Here is a 24,305-nt window from a genome sequence, read left to right as displayed (position 1 = left end):
CGTGGAAGGCCACCCTGGTCCAGCCGGGTCAAAACATCCGTAAATGAGATTAGTGGCGTCAACGGTGCAGATCCTCCCCTGGATAGCGTGTTTTAGCTCCCGCTCAGCGTCCATTCACAGCGCTTTACAAGGAGCCATTCCCGTGCAAGTGGATAGAGCTAACCTGGCCGGGTCTGGTCTGCTTACTGGCCTCATTCTTGGTGCAACCTGGGAATGGATCCCAATCTCTCAGCCCTACTCATATCATCAAGCAGCTCGCCTTGTTAACGTTTTGTTCTGCTCTTTCTGTCGTTTCTCTCGTTTGCTCCATCTTTCTCGGGTCCTAAGCTCCAATCGGCGGCATGTCTGACCTCAAAGCTGCCACCAAGATCGACCCCAATGTGTGGTACCAACTGACAGAGGCAGCGGTGGACGACTATGAGGGTGATTTCGTTAGCAGCCTGCAACCTGTCGCTCAAGATGACGATCTGCACGTCTGGCCCGCCAAGGGTATCAACGCGTTCTGGCAATTTGTACGTCTCGAGGCCTCTCAGTGCGACCATGCTCTGAATCCCCTGAAGATCCAAGCATGACGATCACTAACTGTGTAACCTCAAGCAACCAATAGGTGACAAGCCTGGCCGTTACGCGATTCGATGCTCCAAAACCACGACCCAGAAGCAACTCTCTGTATGCTACCGCCCGGACGTCAAGGTCGAAAATAGACGCACTCATGCTTGTCTTTTGGATAGCGATGGCACCAATGCACAGCATTGGGATGTTGCCTCGTGGGGAGCCAATGATACATACAGATTGATCAACGTCAAGAACGGCACCGATTACTATCTCGACTGTGTTCCCAATGGTCCTGTCTTCCTGAGTCCCAACCACGAGGGGTATCAGAGCAGGCAACATTGGCTTATGACGAGTGTGAAGGATGTAGATGATGCTGCATACAGCACCGTCTTTTCTGAAGTTGGTCGCCTGTCTCAATGACCATGTCAAAGTTAACAATCTGTAGGATTCTTCGTCAACTTCACACCCAATGACGACATCAGCATCTGCATCCGAATCCACGGCTTCCGAATCCGAGACTTCTACTTCTGGGACTTCTGAGGCCGAATCTTCAAGCGGTGATTCCTCAAACAACAAGGGCCTCTCATCTGGTGCCATCGCCGGTATCAGCATAGGTGCTACTCTCGCGGTCGTTGTTATTGCACTCATAGCCTTCTTCCTGTGGCGTCGAAGGAAGCGGAACGCCCAAAACACCAAGTCTGTTGGCTCTTCAGAGTCCAACAATGAGGGAAACGATCTTCCGATGCCTGTATCTCCTGTGCCCGCATATAACTCTACACGACCGAGCGAGAAGCCCGACAGCGAGCCCCCTTCGATTCAAGAGATGTTGCATGAACAAGCTCCAGTGGAACTGTCAGCCGAGCAGCGACACGAAATGGGTTAGACAACACGAATTGTTTAAGACGGGCAATCGATGTTGTTGGCGCCTCGTTGGAAGGGACGAGGCGCAAAGGCGACATATGACCAAGTAAGCGTCATGACTCAATGGCGATATGCTGGTGAATCTATAAGTAACCTTACTTTACTGGACAAGCTTGTCTCTCTTTTTCCGATCTCTGCCTTAAGCTCTGCAATTGGCTGTGTTTGAGTTGAGTTGAAACGAATGGAGTTTGGTGTTGGTCATCTATGTTTTCAGCGGCAACATTGTAACATGTATGGGACGGCGTTTCGGCTTATATCCCTAAGACTGGCTTGTATAACCTCAAATATCGATAAAAGTCACAAGCAGGCAGGGCAAGGCGTTGTGTACCTTGTTTTGCGGACATCTTATTGTCTCCAAACCAGTAGCTGCCCTTTTAAGGCCTCAGCACTGTCCAAGCAGAAACCATAAAGATCTTGTTAGATCTACCTAGGTGTTCCCAGGGGGTATAGGTCTATCCCGTGAGAGAGGGTTGCCGATATAGTCCAGCTCTAGTGGAAAAGCCGCCGTGTACGATCCACGGCAACAAAATTTAGCCCCAATATAGTCCGCAAGAAGCAGCCTTTGGTTCCCACACAGTCTGCTCCCACTCTTCACACTCACTCAATTCAATCTCCACGTCACCCAGTGGCCCAGCCCCTTTTTGCAATCCATTCAATCCCCCGGCTGCTTCCTCTAGCACGATGGCACTGTTTTGGACAGGCCTAGGTCGTCCCTGTAAGTGCACTACGAGATGAGCTAGGTGCATAGTCTAATAGATCACTCCAGTTTAACATGTCCGGAGGCTTGAGCAGATGGGCTCTCCGGTACTAGATGGGGCAACAGCAGCACGTTGGCGATTCTGTGCCCCGACTCTCTGCTTCTCCACCACGAGTCGTCTAGCGAAGAAACCCGCTAAGTGAGTCCGTACAGGAGCTCGTGGAGCAGGGCTTCAGCTTCTTCTTGAATTGAATCAAGGTGTGGAAAAGCCTCAAGACCGGAAAAAGCATGTTTCCTTAGACGCCTGGGAGCTGAACGAAGAGCAATAAGGTGTTTCCGACCTTGTGGTGAAGCAGGGAAGAAATGTCTTCTTTATAGGCCCTGAAGACACCGGAAAATTAGTTCTTCTGAGAAATATCATTCAGAGCCTATGGACCAAGTACTCCAAGTATCCCGGAAATAGCCTTGCCGCTCAGAACATTGGCGGCACTACGCTTCACCGGTTTGCAGGGATCGGCCTGAGCGAAGCTTTTACTAAGAAGCTCATTCATAACATCCGAAAAAATAAACTCAAGTTGCGGCGCTGGTTGGATATCTATGTCTTGATTATTGATGAAATCTCCATGGTTGACTGCATCCTCTTCGATAAGCTCGATGCCATCACGCGTGAGTTACAAAGAATAGAGTTACCATTTGGAGGTATCTAGCTAGTCCTCACCAGCGACTTTTTGTAGCTCCCGCCAGTGAGGAAAGGTCGAGATGAAGACAGTCCGAATTTCTGCTTTGAGTCCAAGATATGGGATGAGGCTATATAAGATACTACTAGCCTGACTCGAATTTATAGGCAGACGGACCCCGAGTTTAGCACCATGTTGAACCAGATCCGAGAAGGTTGACTTTCATATGTTACCATCGACAAGTTTCTGGATCTTCATAGGCCTGTGGTAGCAGACAGCGTTGCAGAAGCCACTGAGCTTTCCCCCCTTCGCCACGGAGCAGATCAGGCGAACTCAATGCGACTACAAAACATCAATGGCATTACTTATAGCTACATCGCAGAAGATGGCGGGACAATCAGAGATGCGGATACCCGCAAGGTGTTCCTCCAGGAATGTATAGCCGCGGAGTCCTTGGCGTTGAAGAAAGGGGCACAAGTCATGCTCACTCAAAACGTTGATGATACCCTCGTGAACGGGTCTCAGGGCCGCGTCATTGACTTTCTAGACAACAGACCCTTCTACCCGGTCGTTCGTTTTGTAACCCGGGATTACCTTTGCGAGCCTATAGAATGGGCTGTTGAGCGATGGGTGCCCAAAGAATGGCCCGAAGAGGGTTGAGTCGTAGAGAAGCTAGCAACGCGCGTCCGAGTTCCTCTCCTCCTCGCATGGGCGCTCAGCATGCATAAAGCACAGGGTCAGACGCTGGGCCGTGTCAAGGTTGATGTTGAGCATACGTTCGAGACTGGCCAAATGTACGTCGAGTTCTCACGTGCGACGAGCACAAGCGAATTGCAAGTTCTTAACCTTGATCCAAGAAAGGTGACAGTACATCCCAGGGCCAAGGCTTTCTACTCAAGTTTGTCTAGGAATACAAGGAAGCAAATGCTTTAAGCTCACGACGTAGGTAGTAGAAGTAACTATCACAAGGGACTAGAGTTCATCTCCAAGCTAGGCCGTAAGAATCAGTGCAGTGGTCTAAGAAAAAAAAAAAATGGCGCACCTCGTAAGTACTCGTTACCTTTTTAATCCATAGACTCATAGCATAAAAGACTTATGATTATAAATCTAAGATCATACATAGATTTTAGACGATAATTTATTTATTTCATATTTTTATTTATTTATTTTACTCTAAATTGCGTCTCTATAGCTCGGCAAAGCTCTTGTTGCCTCTAGTACCTATGCTATTTTTTTTCTTGGTCTGGGCGGCAGTCACTCGAGTCCCACACAGTTTCTCTTCTGTTTTCACACTCAGTACAAGGATACCGTGGTGATCACGCTCAATCTCCACGTTCCATCATCTCCCAACACGCACCAGGTGCTTGGCTTTCTCCACATCTAGACCCTTCGCCATGTTCGTTTATACTGAAATTGAAGCCCTATCCGAAGAGAAACGTATTCGTTTACTCTATCTCGCCCCGGCGGAGAGCATCGATGATCCGATTGAGTGCCATCTGGAAGTCGTCACCCTTGGACAACACCCCCCTTTTGAGGCATTGTCCTACTGCTGGGGAGACAACAACCCTGTCCGCGAAATCAAGTGTAATGGAGAAACCTTCAAAGTCACCGAGAATCTCTGTCACGCGCTAAGGAACCTTCGAAATGGCCACACCCAAAGAGCGCTCTGGATCGATGCCCTTTGCATCAACCAACTGGACCTCGGGGAACGGCGACTTCAGGTTCCCCTGATGGGAGACATCTATAGCCAGGCAACAAACGTATTGATTTGGCTAGGTCCTGATCCAACCTCAGACAGCATTTATCATGTATTTGAACTTGCTGAGAGACTCCCAACGCTCGGAAAGATACGTATGGGCCCCAAATGGACCGAGTTTGTCCAGACGACTTTTCCAGGTAGCCAAGACGCCAAGATTGCAAGCAATGCTCAGTCGGAATCATCAGAATCTCCCGACACAACGTTTCCTGCTCTGACACAAGAGATGCTGGATGGTATTGTGGCAACGTTGAGGCGACCGTGGTGGACGAGAACGTGGACTATCCAAGAGCAAGCCGTTTCTGCGAATGCAATCATCATGTGCGGCAAGTTGTCAGCCTCATGGCAGGTCTTTAAAAAGGTATTTGTCATGGCCATGACTGAGACCATTCGGACGCAGGGCCACAGCATCGAGTCGAACAACTCCACACTCGCGATGGACGAGATGAACACCATGGCCTACACGCGTCTAATATTTGATCGTCAGCGCGAGCAGGGTGGTTATAAAATGCCCAGCGAGCTCGGAGATTTGCTCATCAACTACAGATGGTCCATGGCCACTGACCCAAGGGATAAAGTCTATGGTCTTTTGGCGTTGGCTGAATCAACATACGGCATTCAGCCAGAATATGGCATTTCGATAAGGGACTGTTACACAGCTGCTGCATACCAAATCATACGTGGCAGTGGCAACTTGGACATTCTAAGGGCTTTGAAGAGACCTTCTTGTCTGCCCGTTACCATCCCCAACCTCCCTTCGTGGGTCCCCGACTGGAGTTATGACTACTGCAGCATCCCAGAGGAAGCTCGTCACCCCATAACTATCTTCAAGCCGTCTGCACGTGAGACCTGGCTCAACACCCATTCCTTCATGTTCAAGGACTCTCATCCCGAATTCCAAGCATCCAACCCCCAGATGGGCGACTATCCGAAAGATGGAGGGCCTAGTGGAATACTGATTCTCCAGGGTTTTATTGTCGACGAACTGGATGTCCTTGGAGGCAAATTGGATTATCCGGTGCCAACAAGGGAACCAGTGACGACTAAAAACCGTATCAGAGCGTGGAACAAAAACATGAGCTACAACAAAAAGGCCATAGAGGCAATTGGGGAGATATGGAGCACGCTCAAAGGCTGGGAGCAGTTGGCACTTGGATGTAAACGCCTCCATACAGCCCCTGGAGAAAGCCGCGAGGAAGCTCTGTTGACGACAATGTGCAAGAACCAGATCCCTCTGACCTCAGACAGGACTGTTGTTCTTGACCATATGCGCCGTTGCATCAAGGGCATGGCTGATGACTCAAAGACAGGCGCCGTGTCCAAGATGCTGGGCCTACCACACATGGTCCCCAAGTTACACCACATGCTCGTGGGGTTCAGTAAGGAACTCAGGATGGAGGATGATGATTTCATATTGTTTGAACTAGCTATCCTCAACTTGCGATGGGCCGTCGATCAGAGGATGGCGAGGACCAAAGGCGGATACTTGGCCTTGGTCCCTGAGACTTGTAGAGTTGGGGATGAGATTGCGCTTCTGAAGGGAGGCAAAACACCATTCGTGGTACGTAGATATGGAAAGCATTGGAAGATATTAGGAGACTGTTATGTTCATGGCATAATGTTCGGCGAGGCTTGGGATGAAAGAAAGCGCCACGAGATGGAGTTTGCCTGAAGTGGAACATGTTTTCTACAAGTTCCAATATACTCAGCACAGAGAAATTGTACAACAGAGATCCTTCAAAGGGCTAATGAAAACACTCATACGTACAACTTCCTGCCAACTGACAACCCGAGGCTTCTTGCAAGCTGCTACTAACCTGCATAAAGTGTCACCCGAGAATCGACTAGATTGAGGCCCAGGCTCATAGTAGCATTTAGCTGCAGGTTTTGAATGAAGGGAACGATGCTACTCCGTTTCATCCTGTGAATTGACGGTCTATCACCGAGGCAATCGTCTTACCTACCTACCAATAGTGAATCGTTTGCATATAATTCTCCTGTCAGCACTTTTAAGACACAAATCGCCACTTGATCTTCTCCCAACCCTCCTTCTTCTGAATCTGGACCCCAAACCCTTCGCCTTCCTTTTCCGGCTTGCCTGCGGCTTCAGAGAAAACACACGCCTTCATGGCGGGGACCTTGAATGCTGTGTAGTCTTGGTCTAGAGGTGAAACATCAAATCCAAGGAGTAGACAAGTCATCAACCCAAGGTTCTCAGCAAAGGCAAAGTTACGCCCAGGGCACAGATGACGTCCACCGCCAAAAGGAGCAAACGACGTCCTCTTTGCCCGATCAGACTGGAGGTTCTCCTTTCCGCCCTTTTCAATGAATCTCTCAGGATCAAACTCCATCACGTCGTTGCCCCAGACACTATGCAATGTGTGGAGAACCTGGGCTGACATTTGCACGTTGAGACCCTTCTTGAGGAGGTATGAACTACCCTTTCCGTCGGAGATGGTGGTGTCCTCCATAACTCTGCGGTTACCCACAGTCTGGTTAGATAGACGGATGGCTTCACGGTAACAGCTGACAAGTAGTGGACACTTTTGGTCGAGGGTAGTGATGTCGATAGTAACCTCGTTGTCATCCCCGTATTGTGCCGCAGGCACCACCTCTTCTCTCAGGCGAGAGACAAGTTCAGGTCGAGCGTAGATTTGTGCCATGAACCAAAAGAGCGTAGGGATAGTGTTGGCTGTCGACACATGAAGCAAAGCAAGCTCAAAGTTACCGACTTCGGCGCCGATACCATAGCTGCGAAGCACTGTCGCTCGACCCTTGACAATCTGAGCTGCATCCTCGTGTTGGTCCTTCATTGCGCCGTAGTATTTTCTTAAAGCAGCTTGTAGTCTGGCCCTTGCGTAGTGGGCAGCTCGTGCCGTGATGCTTGGGAAAACGTTGAGCAAGATTCCAGTCAAGCCAGCCTCGAAAGTCCTGGACGATGGTCAGCGCAACCCAAGCTTCAGTGGCCATTGGGTAGTATCTCAGTGTTGATACTTACCAGAGGTCTTCCATCAAGCCGGGGTTGCCCTTGATGGGGTTGTCAGGCCCATACAAGGCCTCCGTCGTGGCAATGGTCATCATATCTCGCACCCAGAGATACATGTTTGGAATCTTCAAGGGCTCGCTGCTGCCTAGGGCCTCAAGCTCCATTGATACATATTTTAGAGCATTGGCGTTCATCCGATGTGTGTACTCTCCCGCCATTGACTTGGTGATGACGGAGAAGAAATCAGGCACGAGATTGGTTTCTCGGACGATTCTGGCTGCCTCGTTTGAAATGGCGAGCTCTCTCTGAGCAAACTCAACGGCAAACGGCTCAAATGCCAGGTTCTTGTTTCTGTAGGCTGACTGGACCATGGACGGCTCAAAGATGATGTACAGCTTTCCGCCAAGGATAGGCAAGGTGCCAATCCGAGCGCGGGTCTTGTCACTAAATTTGGCCCATCAGCTCAAGTCCGCTTGCCTCTCAACAACGACTCGGAGTATTCTCTCTTGACTTACAATAGAATCTGGAAGTAGCCACCATGGTGCTTCATCATCCCAACAAGATGGCCTATGACAGGAATACCAGGCTTGAGCAAGGGGGGCTCCCTCTCATCAAGACTAGGAGATGAGAGCTTCTGTAGAAAGATGACGGACAAAAGCAACGCCAACCCAGTCAAGTACCTTGCGGGTGACTGCTTAACGTCCTCTGCCACGAAGGAGAGGAAGCCATTTGAGGCTGTCGTCACGTTCTGTGCCATGGCTTCAGACAGAGTGTCCCACGGTCACTGTGAACCAGAGATGACTCGTCGAGTCTAGCACGAGGAAGAAACAAAAGATCAAGATTAGCCCAAGTCTATCGGGTCTGGCAGATATTTATCCCAGGCCATTTGCTTAGCGCTGAGCTGCCACGAAACTAGGACACACACACTGTTGCAGGGGTTCATCATGTAAGGTGAGATTTTAGTGCTGAAAAGTCCGAGGCAGCTTTGGGATTGCAAAGCAGGAATGGCGATTGGCACCCTCGGTTAAGGACCCAGCGTCAACTACGACGATTTCAGTTAGCTCATTGTGCGGTTGTTTCAAGGTCGACGCCATCTCATCTTGCTGTCTCGATGAAAGAGGTCAATATCTGTCTGGGATGTCCGTTTTAAACACACAGGCCCCTTCATTCAGGCCTTTTCATTCTCATCTCCATGACGTTGTCATCCAGACACGAGACTCCAGCCCAGCATCCCCCCCCTCGCAAAGCTAACACCAGCGTCAGCAAGACAAATTAGGGTACAACATTCGCGCTTGACGATGCTGACGCCCCGCCCCACACCACACGTCACTTAAGCACAAACACATAGTTGCAAAGAGAAGCCCTTGTCAAGAGCTCTGTTTGATGGTGGCTTATCGGGTGATGATGACGAGTCCATCGATCGCCAAGAGTTATTCGCAACATAGGAGCTTTATCTGGTAACCGAAGTCCTTCAATCTTTGTTTATTCCTAGTCAATCTGTCTACCTGCATCTTTCATCCTGCAGTGTCGCCTCTGGTTGACAATATCAGACGACTGCATCAAAAGCTACCCCCAGAACAGCCCACTCTCCTAGCTTTTAGACGTAGGTCTTCAGAAGAGAGTTGTAGTACTGGTAGCCAGTTCCACTTGGAGGTTCAAAGCTGTACATGTAGGTACCCCACCAAGGACCAGCCGCCCACCAAAGAACTCCCTTCCAGACATCGCTGTTGTCCTCAAGATAGTCGAGCATACCCTGGACGGCTGCCTTGCACTGGCTGTTTGCTCCACCGGCAAACTCACCGAGAATACCGACCTTGCCATTCTTCTTGAGCCAGGCTGTGGCTGCCTTGACCCGTTCAGCGCCAATGGTGGAGGAAACACAGGCCTCAGAAGTGCCAGAGCTGTCAGAGTCCAAGTACTGGTGCATCTGGTAGACAATCTTGCCCTCGGGGTCGGTGAGAGCCTTCATGTTGTCGTTGACATCGGGCCAGGACCAAGCACCAGACCACTGGTTGCCTTCAACAAAGATGTACTGTTTGGCACCGGTGGATCGGATACCGTCAATAGCAGCCTGGTTGAGCTTGAGAACAAGAGTCTGGTCCATGCTGTGGTACTCGTTGTTGGTGTCAAAAATGACGCGGTCGTTGTTTTTGAAGACGGCGGCAAGGTTCTTCCACCAGGTCTGGAAAGCTGAAGTGTCGGTAATGACGTTGCCAAAGAAGCGGCCATAGTTGTGAGGATCTAGGACAGCATAGGCACCCTTCTGGGTGATGTGGTTGATGACCTTGCTGTAGCCATCAAGGTAAGCCTGATTGTGGCTACCAGTCAAGGTGCTCGTCAGCCTCTCCATCTTGAGCTGCACACGGAAGGTGTTGTATCCTTGACCGATCAGAGTCTCATGAGCCATGTTAGTATGCGTACTGCAATACATCCTCAGTGGCAAGACTTACGTCGATCGCGGCAGTGTCTGGAAAGGTATAATCCTTGCCCAAAGTGCCTGGCAGATTATTCTCTCCAAACTCACCACCAGCCTCATTGGTACCAACCCAGACGAACTTGCCCGTTCCTGGGTTGGGGTTGTTGGTGGGAGAAGAGCTTGGCTGAGTGACGGTAGAGAGAGTAGTAGAAGGCGGGTTGGGGTTAGAGCCTGGCACACACTGGCTGTAATAGTCGTTAATAAAGCTGCAAGTGTAACCAGAGATGCAAGTGGTAGAGCCGCTCCAGTTTTGGCCTCCACATTGCTGCCAGGCTCCGTTCTGGGCCAGAGCGAGGCCAGTGAGGCCACTCAGGGAGAGGAGATAGCGCATGGTGTTCAGTTCCTGTTGGCAAAGACTTTGAGTGAGTGTGCTGAGCTAAGAGTGTGCTGAGCTGAGGATATCATCATGAAAGGAGAAACAGGCTGCTCTTATATTCGCCAAGAGGCAAACCATTTCCTCCAGCAAGGCTGTTGGCGAAATAGGACACCATCGTGAGACCCTCTGGCCAAGCCCTTCTTCCCACTCTACCGTTCCATTCAATTTCTCTTGAATTCTTGATCACATTGATACGGCCCGTCAGCCGTGAGTTGTTCCGGAAGGATTTCTCCATTGAACTTGAGGAGGGAAGACCCCCGGAGGTCCTGAGCCCGAAAGGAGACTGGAAATCGACTGACAACAATGGCTCGGAGTGGCAATGTCCGAGTCTTGGTGAGTTAGGTAGCCATTATTGAAAAAAACTATAATGAAATTACTCAAAAACCTCAGAACAGAGAACTCATGACCCGATTGGACCCGCTCTAGACCGAGTTCGGGCCCGGAGGCTGAGGCTCCGAGGTTGCATCAAGGCCGACGAGGAGATCCATTCCGTCGGAGGGTGAGACCGTTGTTCCGGAAAGTCTGGGGGAAATGAAATTAAGACCCCTAAAGGTGGAAAATGGTCCAATCAACATGCTCCGTGGGTCGGCCAGTCACCCAAGAAAGGAAACCATCTGGATGTGTCTTGTGGATGTCGACTGACAAGGCAAGGCACGACCTGTTCAATCTGTAACAACAGGGATGGCTGGAGAAATCTCAATGTGCTCACGAGCCTCTTTTCTGTGCTAGGTACCCTTGAAGCCAAGCCTCGAGTCGGTCGATCTGGGCCTATCTCTGCCGTGACGGCAATGAGCCAGGGGCCTTGGCACTCTCACTCACATTGAGTACTTCATCTCGTGATCTGCCGTCACTTGAACTTGACTGTGAAGTGGCCAATTTGTTCCCTAGTTCCATATTCTCAGAATTGTTCATATCCAACCTACATCTACTAACTCAAGAACGAGAGAAAAGCACATTCATTTACCCAGGCTCATGTCCCCTCAACAATGCTCTCAGCTGAGTATCTACAAATACCGCGTCTAGTTCTGTTCATGAGAAAGCGTGTAGTCTGCAGACCCATCTTTGGAGTGTCCGCCAATGGGTGAATGACTGCAGCGTCCTTGTTGGCCATTTCCACTCCACCACAGCTGCTGACACCACTTGCACCAACTCCACTGGTTCTGGCCTCCAGCAGAACCCACGTTCATGGGCAAGGCATAGTCAGCACTTCCAGCATGATCATGTGTACCACCGCGAGGGCAGGTTCCAGCAGAGGAAGCCTTGGAATAGACAAGACCGTAGCACTTGTGACACCACATCCACCCGCTCTGAGAGTTGGGCACAGCAGGATTATTGCCAATCAGCGTGTAGTTCCAGCTCCCGGTGCTGATGTGGGCTCCTCCGGCAGGACAGCAAGTGTGGCCATCGTAGGCCAGGGCCTGGCACTTGTTGCACCAGCGCCATTGATCTTGACCGCTTGCTATAGCACGAGGATTGCCATCGATGCAGAGGCTGTAGTTGCCGCTTCCAGTGAAGTTATGCTTTCCTCCAGCCTGACAGTCGCCCACTGGTCCACCAGCGAACGACAAGACTTGACACTTGCGACACCAGCGCCAGTCGGCTTGGCCATCCCCATTCTGCTGAAGGCGATAGTTGCCGCTGCCAGAAACGTCGTGCTTTCCACCGGCCTTGCAAGGGCCGACGACGCCGTTTCCAGTGAAGGAGAGTACTTGACAGTTCTTGCACCACTTCCAGTTCTCTTGGCCGGCAGCAGACTGGGAGAGGGTGTATGTGCCGCTGGAGGAATGGTCATGGACGCCCCCAGGAACACACAGAGCTTCTCCCCTGTAGAAAAGGGATGCGCACTTCTGACACCAACGCCAGTTTTTCTGGGAGAACCCGGCCGTGGCAGCAGAGGCTGAATCAGTGGCAGGGACTTCGGTAGACATGGTGGCAAATGATAGACAGCCAGACAGGCAAAGGGGGGGGTTGGAAGTGAGAGTGAGAGTGAAGTGTTTAGTGAGGGATGCAGCTTGAAGTTCCAACACCAAGCCAGACATCTGAAGGTCTTTATAGAATTTGGTCTCATGCCTTCTTGCTGATTGACTTGGAATTGTGACTTGATCAGCTGAGGGGCCAGTGGCAGAGGCGCAAATATTGAGCGCCTCATTATGCAGTCAGTGTTGCCTAGATGGACGAGTGGTTGACAGCAAATAGTGATTGGCCTTGCCAAAACACCACTCACTCGCCGATGTCGACTTTCTCCGCAATGTCTCGGAGATTTGATTGAAACACATTGCCACACCGTGTGAGAGCGGAAGCTGAAAGTAAAATGCAACTCGTCGAGGGCTACAAGGCATCCAAGGCAGATGGCAAGTCAGCGGGATGTCAATGTGTGACCAGAGCTGAGTCCAATAGGACCAAGCCAGGGGCTTATAGATACGCCTCCAATGAAACAAATAGAGACTTGCAGACCCCTTTCTACGTGAATTCGGGCCCGGGACAATCCACGGGGATGAGGCTTGCAGAAACCGCGTATCACAGACAGTCACAAATACGTTTCTTTATGCATGATTGGCCATCTAGCCCATCGCTTGGATATCAGTACAGCCCATGGGAGGTCTAGCTTCTTGCCGCGTACGTCATGTTAGAGACCAATAAAACCTCCAAGTAGGGTAGGTAATACTGGCATAGGCAACCCGCTACATCGAACACAACCAAAGCACGAGTTAATAGTCTCGATTTTATCTCACCACGAGATATACTAGTGACTATTAGTCAAGCTAAAACAAGTAAATATATAACACGAAGATCGACTTCGAATGTTTCCTTTGTCACCTAGCTTTGTGAGTGGTCGCCGCCGTAACCTGAGCCGAATATCCGACCAACACCCCGGCCGATCGAGTAGGTTTGGAAGAACTCGGCATCGTCGCGCCAAAGCTTAAGACCGACATGTCGGTATCGGCGGGACAAGTTTCCGTCGTGCTAACAGGCACTACCAATCACAAGTTTGACACGAGCTTCCTAACCGCCGAGCTTCCGATCAGAAATGGAGACGTCGGGATACGAGGTGAAATATTGTGCCGACCGAAAGGATGAGTCCTCCCGAATCGTCTGGGCTTGGAGCATCAAATAGAGAGATTAGCCCTGCACCGAATTTTGCGCAGACTGGTTCCTCAATTTAGCTGATCCTCATCTTGCCAACACCAGCATTGTTTGTCACCATGACCTCCTCTGAAACCCAGCCGCTGCGAATCATCGCACTAGAAGAACATTGTCTCAGTGCCTCTGTTGACCAGTCCTTATACAGGAATCAAACAAGCTTTCCACCTCCAGTAATAGAGAGCCTATGCAACGTAGGCGAGGGCAGAATAAAAAGTATGGATGCCGGGGCATCAAACTCCAAGTTCTTAGCCACACGGCTGGCTACGCCGAAGACGTGCTCAGCTACCAGGCTGTGGATAATGGCATGGCCGAAGCGGTTGCAAAAAACCCAACTCCTTTTGCTGCATTTGCGCACCTCCCTATGGCCGACAGCTTCGACGTTGCATCAACGAGCTCGGCTTCAAAGGAGCCTTAGTGGACAATCACTCGGGAGGGAGATAGTACGAGATACTTGAGTACAACAGCTTTTGGGCAACTCTCGAGGAGTTTGATGTTCCCCTTTACCTACATCCAACTATGCCTACAAGCACCATGGCCGACTGGTACCATGGGGTTGAATGGGTCGAGCAAGTGCGAGCCAGTAGATTTTTAAAGAAAGAAGAGCTGGAGATGATTCTTTATCGAAACGCAGAATTATTTCTCAACATTAAGTAGTGCATCAATGATAGATCTTGCTTCAGCAACTTCTGATGTGACCCTTAATAACCAACCGCCCTCTGAGGATGCAAGTTTTGCGCATTTGCGCTCTGCTTACCTGCCTGCGGGTCTGTTCAATCGCCAGACCTTGAACTGATGCCTGACTCTGAGGTGTTGAACGATTTCAGAGTTCAACCAGCAATTGCAAACTCCTTTCACATCTTGTGTTTGTTTTATGCATGTTTTATTCACAGTGATGCAGTTATGTCACAGCACAAACATGGGCCACCCAGGTGGGGGAATCAGATCACGTGCACGCGCGCCAGCTGCGACGCGTTCCTCTGCCCCACCTTTTGTTTATCGCATTCCACCCCACCAAATGTCAACAATCCAACCCACGCTTCTTCACTGCTTGCACCCAAGGTTTCACTCGATACACCAAACCGCGTTGTGATACTCGGACAAGATGGCAAAGAGCGATGCCAAAGCCCGTACCGGACCGTCATCTGCCTCCCCCAGGCCCTCGGACCCCGACAACAGTGAATGGCCCGACAACTTCGAGGGCACCGAGCGACAGAAGCGTTCCCTCAAGCGGATCGAGGCCGTCATCGGCCAGAAGCCCTGGGAATGGGTGGCAGAGTTTCTTCCGAAGCAGTAGGGATGCACCATGTTGAGCACTCTGGCCATGATTCTTGAGCACGCCGACGCCAACCCAGAGTTCGAAATCACCGATGTCAAAGCATTTCTGGGCCACAGCATTGCTTCTCACGAAGATGATTCCGATCTTTCGCTTCGAATGAGCGATATCAAGGCTGCCAAGGAAAAGTTTGTTGACCCGCAGTTCAAGTCGATCGCAGCCTCCAGACGCAGGAGCGCTATTGCCCCAAAGGTGGCTGACCCTGCTCCGAATGGCGATGCTGGTGAAGGCGAGCGAGCGGAACCCAGCGACAAGGCCAACGATGCGACGCAGAAAGAAGGGAAGGGCAAGAAGCGAGTGGAACAAGTCGCCGGGACCGATGACGAGGATGAACTCACTGTCGACAATGACAACCACCAACCCGAACCCGAGAAGTCCATCCCAGTCAAACATCAGCTGCCTTTCATGATGCCAAAGCCCTCGCAGGCAGCTTCTTCAGCTCAGTTTGCCAGCAACACCGCGTCTGACGCCCGTCCTTTGGCCTCCTCTACAACAATCCCGGCTGAGAGCCCCAACATCAAGAAGCGAGAACGGTCTGCTACGCCCACAGGCATCTGCCCGAGCAAGCGTGCTCGCCATGATGATGGTACAGCCTCACAAGATTTGGTTAGTCGCTCTCAGACCTATTGCATGATTGATTGCTGTCGCTAGTATCATCAGCTAACCAGAGTGATCAGTTCGCAACTCGATCGAGCCTTATGCACGCTACACCCGCCTTCCTCGAAGCTCTGGCCAAATACATCCGAGCCATAGAGCGCCAACACATCGAAATGGGCCAAGAGTTTGCTGAACTTTCCGAGTCGCTCAAGCTGCGAACCGAGCCGCACCGGGGAGCGTTGGACCGCCACAAGTCTGCTCAAGCCAACCTTGCTGCGATGGAGGAAAGGATCTCGGTTTTGCTGGCGGAGGAACAGAAGCTCAAGGACTGTAAGAAAACCCTCGATGATGCGAAGGAAACGTGGGAGCAGATCTCAGAAGAGAAGTTTCAGGCGCTCCAAGAGGCACACTGGGACAAGACCACCATCAACGCCACCGAGCTGCATCAGGCCGAGTCCGACCGCCAAGCTGCCGCCATGGAACTCGAACAAGCTCGACAGATTGCCCTGCCCGCCTTGATTCTCATCGACGAGACTCACCCCAAGCTACGGGAGCTAAGCATGGCTGGGAGGTCACTCAACCTGCAGGCGAAACACCTTGGCATGCTTCGAAGTCTTGTGGTGCTTGGTGCCCCTGCGATTGACGCTCTGGATGGCGAGCTCAAGGCGAGAGGATTCTCTCTCAAGGACATTGTACAGCGGATTGGACAGCACGCGCAGCCCACCAACACCGAGGCTAGCTCTGGACAGCCATCATATGAGCCGACTGCTTAGGTGCGATTTGTTTGATGTCGCATGTGTACATCTACGTTCGAGCGCGGAGGATTCCATGCGCAATGGGTATTTGTTGTGAGACTGTCAGTTGGCCTACCACTGTCTATGGTGACTGGGCGAGAGTTGGGAATGGGAATGTGTGGATTATGATGGAATGGAGCTCTATGTGAGAGGGTTGGCTTTGAACAATGGAGGCTCGGAGCGGGCCAGTGCTAATAGGCCTCATTGTACGCGATGGATGTCATATGTTGTACTCTTCTCAATGATAGATGCTCTGTTACTATTGACGTGGTCCTGCTTGAATGTGATGACATGGACATGGCGGAGATGGCGCTGAAGCGCACGCGCCACTTGAGCTCGTGACTGACCAAAATTTTCATCCAACAAAGGAGGTCGCGTGGCCCAATGGCAAGGCGTCTGACTACGAATCAGAAGATTCTGGGTTCGATCCCCAGCGTGATCAATTTTTTGGGTCTTTCTTTTTCTTCCCAGTCACGTATGACCTCGACCAGGGACGGACGGAATGGGAATGATGGTCTTGTAGGCGGTTGACGACTGACGTAATCACGCGCGCTCTGGGCGGAATGGCTGGGACAAACTGGTCACGACATCTACCCTATGGTGAAGAGCAAACTCGACAGCACAAGACCAAAGACGAGACAAATGTTTGTCTCTACCCTTTTCTTTTGTCCATTGCTTTTGTATCTGTAGAATCATTCATCTTCTGTTCTCTAATCTTGAGCAGGTTTCCAAATGACGATGAAAATTGCTGTGTTAGTCTGAATTGGCTTAGTGACTGCAGTTGGCCCGCCGGTTTTTGCCGTTATTATCACAAACTTCGTAGGACTTGTTTTTGTAATGGATGGAGCTTGGGACAATAAGATACTCTACAGTTTAAGAGCCTGATTATTAAAATACATTGCTAAAGTCACTATTCTCGTGGCAGTGTTTAGTAGTAAACATGCCAACTCTTCCCTTGGTGCCACGACGATAGCCACCACCCAAATGCCACGTCAGACAAAAAGAAGCTTCCACCGTGAGACCAGTAAAGCCCTTCCCCTAGCCTCACGAACGTTTGAGTCACCGCCTTCAGCCGCTCTACAGCACCGTCCAAACCCGTCTCCTGCAAAAAGACGCGAGCGCGTACGCGACTCAAAAAGCTCCGGTGCGGGGAGTCGAACCCCGCTCGCCGCGGTGAAAACGCGGAATGATAACCGATACACCACACCGGACTTTGGATGCTGAACAGGCCGAAGAGTATCACTTGATGAAGCCGAGGACGATGAACTGACAAGGAACTCTGGTTCTAACACTCTACCGGTATGTGAGAGTGGGGATGGTACATAATCCTCTTTCAGTGTGAAGACGTCACCATTGTTGCCTTCAGTTCGGGGTGTCCGGGTCGGCACGCCACGACACCTGGAGTTGTTAAGCTTAATTTGTCATCTCTTCTACATCAGTTTATTGTACGCTTACCTGTCACTGACGTAGGCTCGTTATAGGTGGTGAGACTGGCCGAAACTGAGTCTACCCCTGCCAAGGCTTGGGTTCGGTACAGCTCTGCCGCCATGGCACAGCTGAAACTCTTGATATCCACCAACAAGGCGCCTATTACCCAATGACGAGTTGAAGGTGGAATTAGAGTTTACGGTCAACGGTGAGCCAACTTACAAATCCCCGGTTTTTCGGGCCTTCGGAGGTGTCGGTCTTACCGTACCACCGGACAAGGGCTGATTCGAATCGACATATATGGATGCCAAGTAAACTTTACAATCATTAACGTCTCGAGAATATCAATAGCGACCGGGGCAAGGATGGTTTGATGTGGTGGTATCCGCACATGTCCGATTCGCAAAAGTTCCCGCGACATCCCTGTCAACTTCGTCCAGATTTAGCTTCATTTAACACGTGCTGCCAGGATAGGCGACGAGCCCATGGCCTTGAGACCGATTTCGGAAGGTTGGTTCGGAAGGACTTGGGGGCCAAATTATCCTATTGGACGAGGCTTGATGGCCTGGCAGGTGACAAACGTGAGCTTCAGATGCGAATTGGGAAATGCATAAACTCCATGAATCCACTTGAAACGCACCGCGAACTTAAAATCGTCAAATGGATATGGAAACTGAGTTTAACAGGAAATACTGAGTCTTTGGAGGAGAGATATCATCAGCCCAAAAGCTATAAAGAGGCAGCCTCTGGCTCGTAGGTGACAATCAGAACCAGCTTCAGTACCATCATTCAGATCAAACACCCTCTTTTACCACTTTATTTGTTGACCAAATACCTTCTTTTCAACTCACCACATTCACTACCAAAATGCAAACCAAGTCGATCCTTGCTCTTGCTACCCTCGCTGCACAGGTGCACGCGTTCCCCTTCGAAGCCTTGTTGGCTCGCACTCTTCATTCCCGCGCCGTCATCAACCATGACGCTGTCCAGCCTTTTGAAGAGACAGTTCAGACTGGTGCTATCGGAGATGCCATCAAGAAGTTTGAGCCGTTCCTGCACATCGCCCACGGCTGCCAGTCTTATCCTGCCGTAGATGCCGACGGAAACACTAGGTGAGTCAACGTGGACTCTGCGATTCGAATAGTAACTAACGCAATCTCAGCGGCGGTCTTCAGGATACCGGAAGCTCTACTGGCGGTTGCCGTGATCAGGGCAGGGGACAGACCTATGTCCGCGCCAAGGAGCGCAACGGACAAATCGCCATCATGTACGCCTGGTACATGCCCAAGGACATGCCCAACAGCGGAGTCTCGACCGGTGCTCACCGCCACGACTGGGAGAATGTCGTCGTCTTCGTCGACAGCGCCGGCGCCCAACTCGTCAGCGCTGCGGCCTCTGGTCACGGCAGCTACAAGAAGACCGACTCTCCTCAGCGTGAGGGCGATCGACCCAAGGTCGAGTACTTTACCAACTTTCCTACCAACCACGAGCTTCAGTTCACCGACACCCTGGGCCGTGATCTTGCCTTGGTCGACTGGGATGCGATCCCCCAGGCTTCTCGTGATGCGCTGAACAGCGCCGACTTTGGCAAGGCGACTGTGCCCTTCAAGGACGATACCTTTGATGGTAACCTGGACAAGGCTTCCTCTTAAGAGGCTTTCGCCATGTCAACATAGCATATTGGCCTTGACTTGTCGAGGCCAGAGCTGTGGGAACTAGTGGCTGGATGTGGGCTTGTACTTGTAAATATTTGATCGAGATGTTCTCGTAGAACTGTGTTCACAAACAATAAACTCAACTATTTACTTGAGGCGTAGCTGATAAGATATCATTGAAGCAATTGCCAATCTGAACATGCTTACTTTGTCGTTGGCCTGTGACTTGATGTTGAATTTAAACTGCGAGATTGTAAATAGATCAATCAGAGATCTAACCAACCAACTCAGGCACGACACAAACTCCTATTCCAAGCTTTTTTTACTATGACCTGACAGCAGTTAGTCATCGACGTTGAAGGGTACTTGATTGGTGGGATCCTGGTTGCCAACTGCATTCCAACAACCAACACGCAACCTTCCCCTCACTGCTGCATGTTGGTTGATCAGGTGAATCAACAGCAAAACAAAGAAAGCACGGCTAGCAATGGCTGATCATCAAGAAACAGAAAAAAGAATCGATTTTGTAAGTATAGGTTCTACTACAGTGCTCTCTAAACACCGTATACCCGTCTACTTTAGGGCTAACGTGCGTCTCAGGACCCCGACATTGTTGGCGGTGACGATGGCGACTCTGCCATAGACTCTCAAAGGTTGAGCAACTGCGAAGACATCTGAAAATGGTGTGAAGAATGTGCTGATAAGTATGAAAACTCAGGTGGGTCGAGTCAACGACATCCATCACCTCCAGTATTCTCGAGTATCGCAAAATCCACGGGAGAACTTACAAATCTTCAAAGACGACGGAATACTGGTACATAGACCAACAATATCTACCATTTGATGTGCTGAAACCGTAATAGGGCTCCCAATGATGAGAAGCATGTGGAAGGATTTGACCTTGGGTGTGGTAGATACTGGCAACCCACAGCGCCTTGCTAACCCATGCTGATAGTCACCACTGGATCACCATGCTCTTAGGCGATAAACTCTACCTCCCACCAATTGGAGACAATCCACAGATAAGATTAAAGATATTCTGACATTGTCCATACTTAAATGCAAGCAGAGGATCCTAGACGTGGGTACAGGCTCAGGTATTTGGGCAATGTGAGTATAGACAACCGACAGATCATCACTACCATCCTGACAGCGACAGTGACATGGCAGATATCTTCCCCTCGGCACACATCATCGGCATCGACATCTCGCCTACGCAGCTCAGTTGGATTCCACCAAACGTGAGCTTTTAGATCGACGATGCACAACTCGACTGGACCTTTGAACCTGAGCTATTTGACTTTATCCACATCCGCTCGCTCCACGACGCCATCGATGACTGGACTAAGCTCTACGGTCAGCTTTTCAAGTTCCTTAAGCCAGGAGGCTGGGTTCAGCACATGGAACCGGGGATCGCACTGCGCTGTGATAACCCGGCCACCAAGGTGGACAAGGACCAGTATGCATTGCCTTAACGCCCCGTTGTATTTTCTCTACCCCCTTGCGTTAGGATTCTAACTTCGGTAGCGTCTTCAAGCAGTGGGCTCAGCTCTTCTACGACGCTGGTGATCGCCTGGGACGCACCTTTGACATCACAGACAAGAAAATGGAGACCTGGGCTTGCGAAGCTGGATTCACCCAGATTCCACCCAAGACGCTCAAACTTCCCTACGGCGGTTGGCCCAAGGACCCAACGCTCAAGGAACTGGGCCGATACGTCAACTTCTACATGGATATGAGCTTGGGTGGCTTTGCCACTTACCCCATGAGCCAGATCCTGGGCTGGAGCCTCGAGGAGATCACAGTATTGGTTACTCAGATGCGTGCCGCTATCAATGATCAGAAGAATTTCCCAAATGGTGGCATGTATGTATTCCTAATGTAAAACTTTGCCTGTTTACTGAATATCTCGATAGGTATGTCACTTACGGCCAGAAGCCATGGCCGTGAATGAATGGGCGTGTGGTTGAACAGTTCAAGGATGGAACGACTTCATTCACTTCCAACATAGCATAGGTAGCATGTCCAACAAAGACAATGTCATTGACAGCGAAGCTGTATGGAAGATGACACACAGCTGTATGCGGAGACACATTGGGTCTGGTTGCCTCCTCATTTCTTTGAGAACAGTCTCCTGAAGATACTTGGGGGTTTCTCCTGGCCTGTCCCCAGCAAAGCGTACAGAGCCGCGAACTCAAACACCTCCTTGATACCCTCGCCAGTCTTGGCAGAAGTCTCGAGGAATTTGACCACCCCTGGAAGTTTGGCTGCCTTTTCTGCACCCTATAGATTGGTCAGCATGTGTCTGCCACGCGTCAAGATTCTAAGCTTGCCTCTTCATAGGTGACTGGGTGGTAACCTATCTTTTTCGCTTCTTGGATTATTTTAGGGTCGTGCTCGAGGTCCTTCTTATTGCCTACAAGTATGATGGGAGTATTAGGTAGAAAGTGTTGAATCTCGGGCATCCACTGATCGGTCACGGATTAGCAGTATTCATCCAGCAACTGACATAGAGTCTAACCGCTTCTTCGATATTGTCGAAACACTCTGGAATGCTCTTGTCAAATGTCAATATGATAACGTTGCCATTGGGGTAGCAAATAGGACGCAAGCGATCATAGTCTATCTGGCCCGGCGTGTCGGTCATGGTCATGTCGACTGTTATGTCTGCGAGAGTCACAGTTGTGTAGAAGGTTTCTAACAAGCTTGCAGCCTCTTGGAGATGGGCCACCTGGAGAAAATTCATGTTAGAGAAAATGGGGAGTGAAACAATGCCTCCGGTGGCTTATACCTTGTCGATGTTACCATGCGCTTGATGACTACATGTATATGATTAATAAATGACCTGCTCAGAACGGAGGTGTACTCACTGGAGCAACAAGCTCTTCCCGGACAACGTATCGCCCACGATGACCAGCTTTCTCTTGACTGGGGCTCGTAGTAGTCGTTCATGATTCTCAAAGTAGTATTTACTCGACAATAGAAGCTGCTCAGCTTCGCTGCGAATGACTGGAGTAACTGGACGGATCGGTGGGACTGCTATGGTTAAACTGTCTGGAGATTGAACTGTGGTCTGAACGGAGGAAGAGGAGGCGATAGAGGATCGTTGGGGTGGGACTGCGGAGATGCTTGGTGGAGGAGGAGGCTCTGGAGACGCACGAGCAGAGTATGCAACTGGTGTCGAAGGTCTGTAAGGGAGTTCTAGTGTCGGCAACAAGGCGTTTCCATCAGCAGTCTGAGGTGACGTCGCTTGTTCTTCTGCTTCAGGGACGGGAATAGCTGGATCTCTCCATCCGTAACTCTCCTCTTCGATGATGGGTATGGGCATCGACTGAGCTGCCTTTCTCTCACGTAGATTCTCCAACATGATGGAATAGGCTTGCTCCTCGTCGGTGTTGCCGCTGGCTTTGCAGATGGCGACAAGCAGAGTCAGACTGCGCTCAACACCATCCTCTCCGCTGGGCCCAAGCTTCCGATATCCACGAAGCAGCTTGCGGCCGTATAAATGACCTTGGACGTAGTCTTTCTTGGCGTACAGAACCATGACTAGAGTCGAAATGTCCTTCAAAGCCGCTTCATCCTTGCCCTCTAGGCCGTGTGGGCTGAGCGCGATCTTGTCAATCATGGCGGTAGCTGCGTCTTCCCATTTCTCGAGACCGATGCATGTCTGACAGAAGAGGGACAAGACTTCGTGTGCTGAAGGGAGATCTGACTTTCGTGGTCGTGTGCGGCCCTGTTCGGTCATGGGCATCAGCCGAGACAGGCAGTTGCGCAGTAACGGTTCTGCGCCCTGATAATCTGTTGACTGATACTTGACTTGTGCCTTTTTATACAGGCCTAGAGCAAGATCGAGGTCAAGATCCGAGTCCGAGTCTGAGTCATCTCCCTGTGGCGGTCTTGAAGATCCTGGAATTCGTATCTGTCCTCTGTCAACGCTGTCTTGCAGCCAGGCCATGGTGGACTCGCTGGTCTGACTTGGCAAGACGTCACCCCAATCAGAGCCACAATAAGTTTCCGTCTCTTCGTCCCGGTCGAGTGTCAAGATGGTGGAAGCAGACGATACGATGGTGGCAGCGGATCGTACACAGTTCCTCAGGTTTGACATGGCCGCGATCTCTGCAGGTTTCGTCATGTCGAACTGAGGGATAGCAGCAACTGGTGTTGTCTGCAAAGTGCTGATGCGCTCGTTCAACCTGACAGCTAGGTTTCGGATCTCGCGCTGCATATCCTCGAGACTGGGCAAGATGCGATCGTTTGCACCTTGAATGGATACTTGGTTCCATCTGTCTTGGTTATCTCACCGCTCATCGGGACTATGCTGGTGCAACTTACAGAATAAGGGCTTGCATGGAGAGCTGTAGAGTATCTCGAAAGGACTGAATCTGCTTTCGAAAGAGCCCAATCTTTCCCTCAGCAGCTTTGAGGCGCATCTGCTTCCTTGTCCCACTGAGGACTGAAGTTTCCCTGCTGACCTCTTGCACAACCTTGTAAAGGCCCTCAAGAGCCTCATTTCCATCTTTCAAACTGGAGTAAATGTTCTCCCAGTGAGCTCCGACATGCCCAGTCAAAGGTCCAGCCACGCCGTCGAAGCTCGTCTTCATGGTGTTGAGAACCTTGGTAAGGGCCTTGACATCCTCGATGATGGCCGCCACCGTCTCGTCGACAGCCTCGATGTCATCGTACAGCTTTTTGAGCCCTGTGCCGACATTGTAACACACTCCGAGAAGGGCAAGAACCCCTGTCGTTATCGAGAGGGGGTCCATGGACTTACCCGACCTTGGCGCAGGTTGCACGCTGAACTGATGCGGTTGCTGGATTCTCAGCGGGGTTTAATAATTATCACGTGTCGTTTCTTGGTTTGCCTTGCGACGGAATGAGGCGTTCGGAGTGGAATTAGTAGAGGCCGGCTG

The 24,305-nt window shown here is 50.8% G+C and overlaps 7 protein-coding genes and 1 pseudogene across 8 annotated transcripts, besides 1 other annotated feature; 5 read left to right on the top strand and 3 right to left on the bottom strand.

Moving 5' to 3' along the window:
- The first annotated feature begins 329 nt into the window (after positions 1-329).
- Positions 330-1,438, top strand: NCS57_01382800 (annotated as a pseudogene). Its single transcript has 3 exons — positions 330-512; positions 598-954; positions 1,001-1,438.
- Positions 330-1,438: a sequence feature.
- A 2,806-nt stretch (positions 1,439-4,244) lies between these two features.
- NCS57_01382700 (HET domain-containing protein) lies at positions 4,245-6,278 on the top strand (the record flags this gene model as incomplete). The annotated part of the gene is made up of 1 exon (XM_053063450.1): positions 4,245-6,278. The coding sequence occupies one exon, from the start codon at positions 4,245-4,247 to the stop codon at positions 6,276-6,278; it is 2,034 nt and encodes a 677-aa protein (XP_052906783.1).
- Positions 6,279-6,615: 337 nt separating this feature from the next.
- Positions 6,616-8,349, bottom strand: NCS57_01382600 (uncharacterized protein; the record flags this gene model as incomplete). Its single annotated transcript, XM_053063449.1, has 3 exons — positions 6,616-7,537; positions 7,605-8,036; positions 8,108-8,349. 3 exons carry the CDS (start codon positions 8,347-8,349, stop codon positions 6,616-6,618), a joined length of 1,596 nt encoding a protein of 531 aa, XP_052906782.1.
- Positions 8,350-9,189: 840 nt separating this feature from the next.
- Positions 9,190-10,399, bottom strand: NCS57_01382500 (CBM1 domain-containing protein; the record flags this gene model as incomplete). The annotated part of the gene is made up of 2 exons (XM_053063448.1): positions 9,190-9,987; positions 10,043-10,399. 2 exons carry the CDS (start codon positions 10,397-10,399, stop codon positions 9,190-9,192), a joined length of 1,155 nt encoding a protein of 384 aa, XP_052906781.1.
- A 4,291-nt stretch (positions 10,400-14,690) lies between these two features.
- Positions 14,691-16,291, top strand: NCS57_01382400 (uncharacterized protein; the record flags this gene model as incomplete). Its single annotated transcript, XM_053063447.1, has 3 exons — positions 14,691-14,855; positions 14,883-15,527; positions 15,599-16,291. The coding sequence occupies 3 exons, from the start codon at positions 14,691-14,693 to the stop codon at positions 16,289-16,291; spliced, it is 1,503 nt and encodes a 500-aa protein (XP_052906780.1).
- Positions 16,292-18,529: 2,238 nt separating this feature from the next.
- NCS57_01382300 (uncharacterized protein) lies at positions 18,530-19,392 on the top strand (the record flags this gene model as incomplete). The annotated part of the gene is made up of 2 exons (XM_053063446.1): positions 18,530-18,852; positions 18,903-19,392. The coding sequence occupies exons 1-2, from the start codon at positions 18,608-18,610 to the stop codon at positions 19,390-19,392; spliced, it is 735 nt and encodes a 244-aa protein (XP_052906779.1). The 5' UTR covers positions 18,530-18,607.
- A 490-nt stretch (positions 19,393-19,882) lies between these two features.
- Positions 19,883-21,345, top strand: NCS57_01382200 (uncharacterized protein; the record flags this gene model as incomplete). Its single annotated transcript, XM_053063445.1, has 8 exons — positions 19,883-19,921; positions 19,996-20,048; positions 20,114-20,209; positions 20,259-20,305; positions 20,465-20,505; positions 20,649-20,854; positions 20,923-21,261; positions 21,312-21,345. The coding sequence occupies 8 exons, from the start codon at positions 19,883-19,885 to the stop codon at positions 21,343-21,345; spliced, it is 855 nt and encodes a 284-aa protein (XP_052906778.1).
- A 162-nt stretch (positions 21,346-21,507) lies between these two features.
- NCS57_01382100 (Helo-like-N domain-containing protein) lies at positions 21,508-24,191 on the bottom strand (the record flags this gene model as incomplete). Its single annotated transcript, XM_053063444.1, has 6 exons — positions 23,728-24,191; positions 22,266-23,678; positions 22,187-22,214; positions 21,917-22,126; positions 21,729-21,863; positions 21,508-21,678 (listed from the first exon to the last, which is right to left on the bottom strand). The coding sequence occupies exons 1-6, from the start codon at positions 24,156-24,158 to the stop codon at positions 21,508-21,510; spliced, it is 2,388 nt and encodes a 795-aa protein (XP_052906777.1). The 5' UTR covers positions 24,159-24,191.
- Positions 24,192-24,305: the final 114 nt, after the last annotated feature.

The sequence above is a fragment of the Fusarium keratoplasticum genome, chromosome 12 (genome assembly GCF_025433545.1).
Source record: "Fusarium keratoplasticum isolate Fu6.1 chromosome 12, whole genome shotgun sequence".
NCBI classification, from domain to species: domain Eukaryota; kingdom Fungi; phylum Ascomycota; class Sordariomycetes; order Hypocreales; family Nectriaceae; genus Fusarium; species Fusarium keratoplasticum.
Note: the sequence above shows the minus strand (reverse complement) of the source record. Positions and strands in the feature narration are given on the sequence as shown.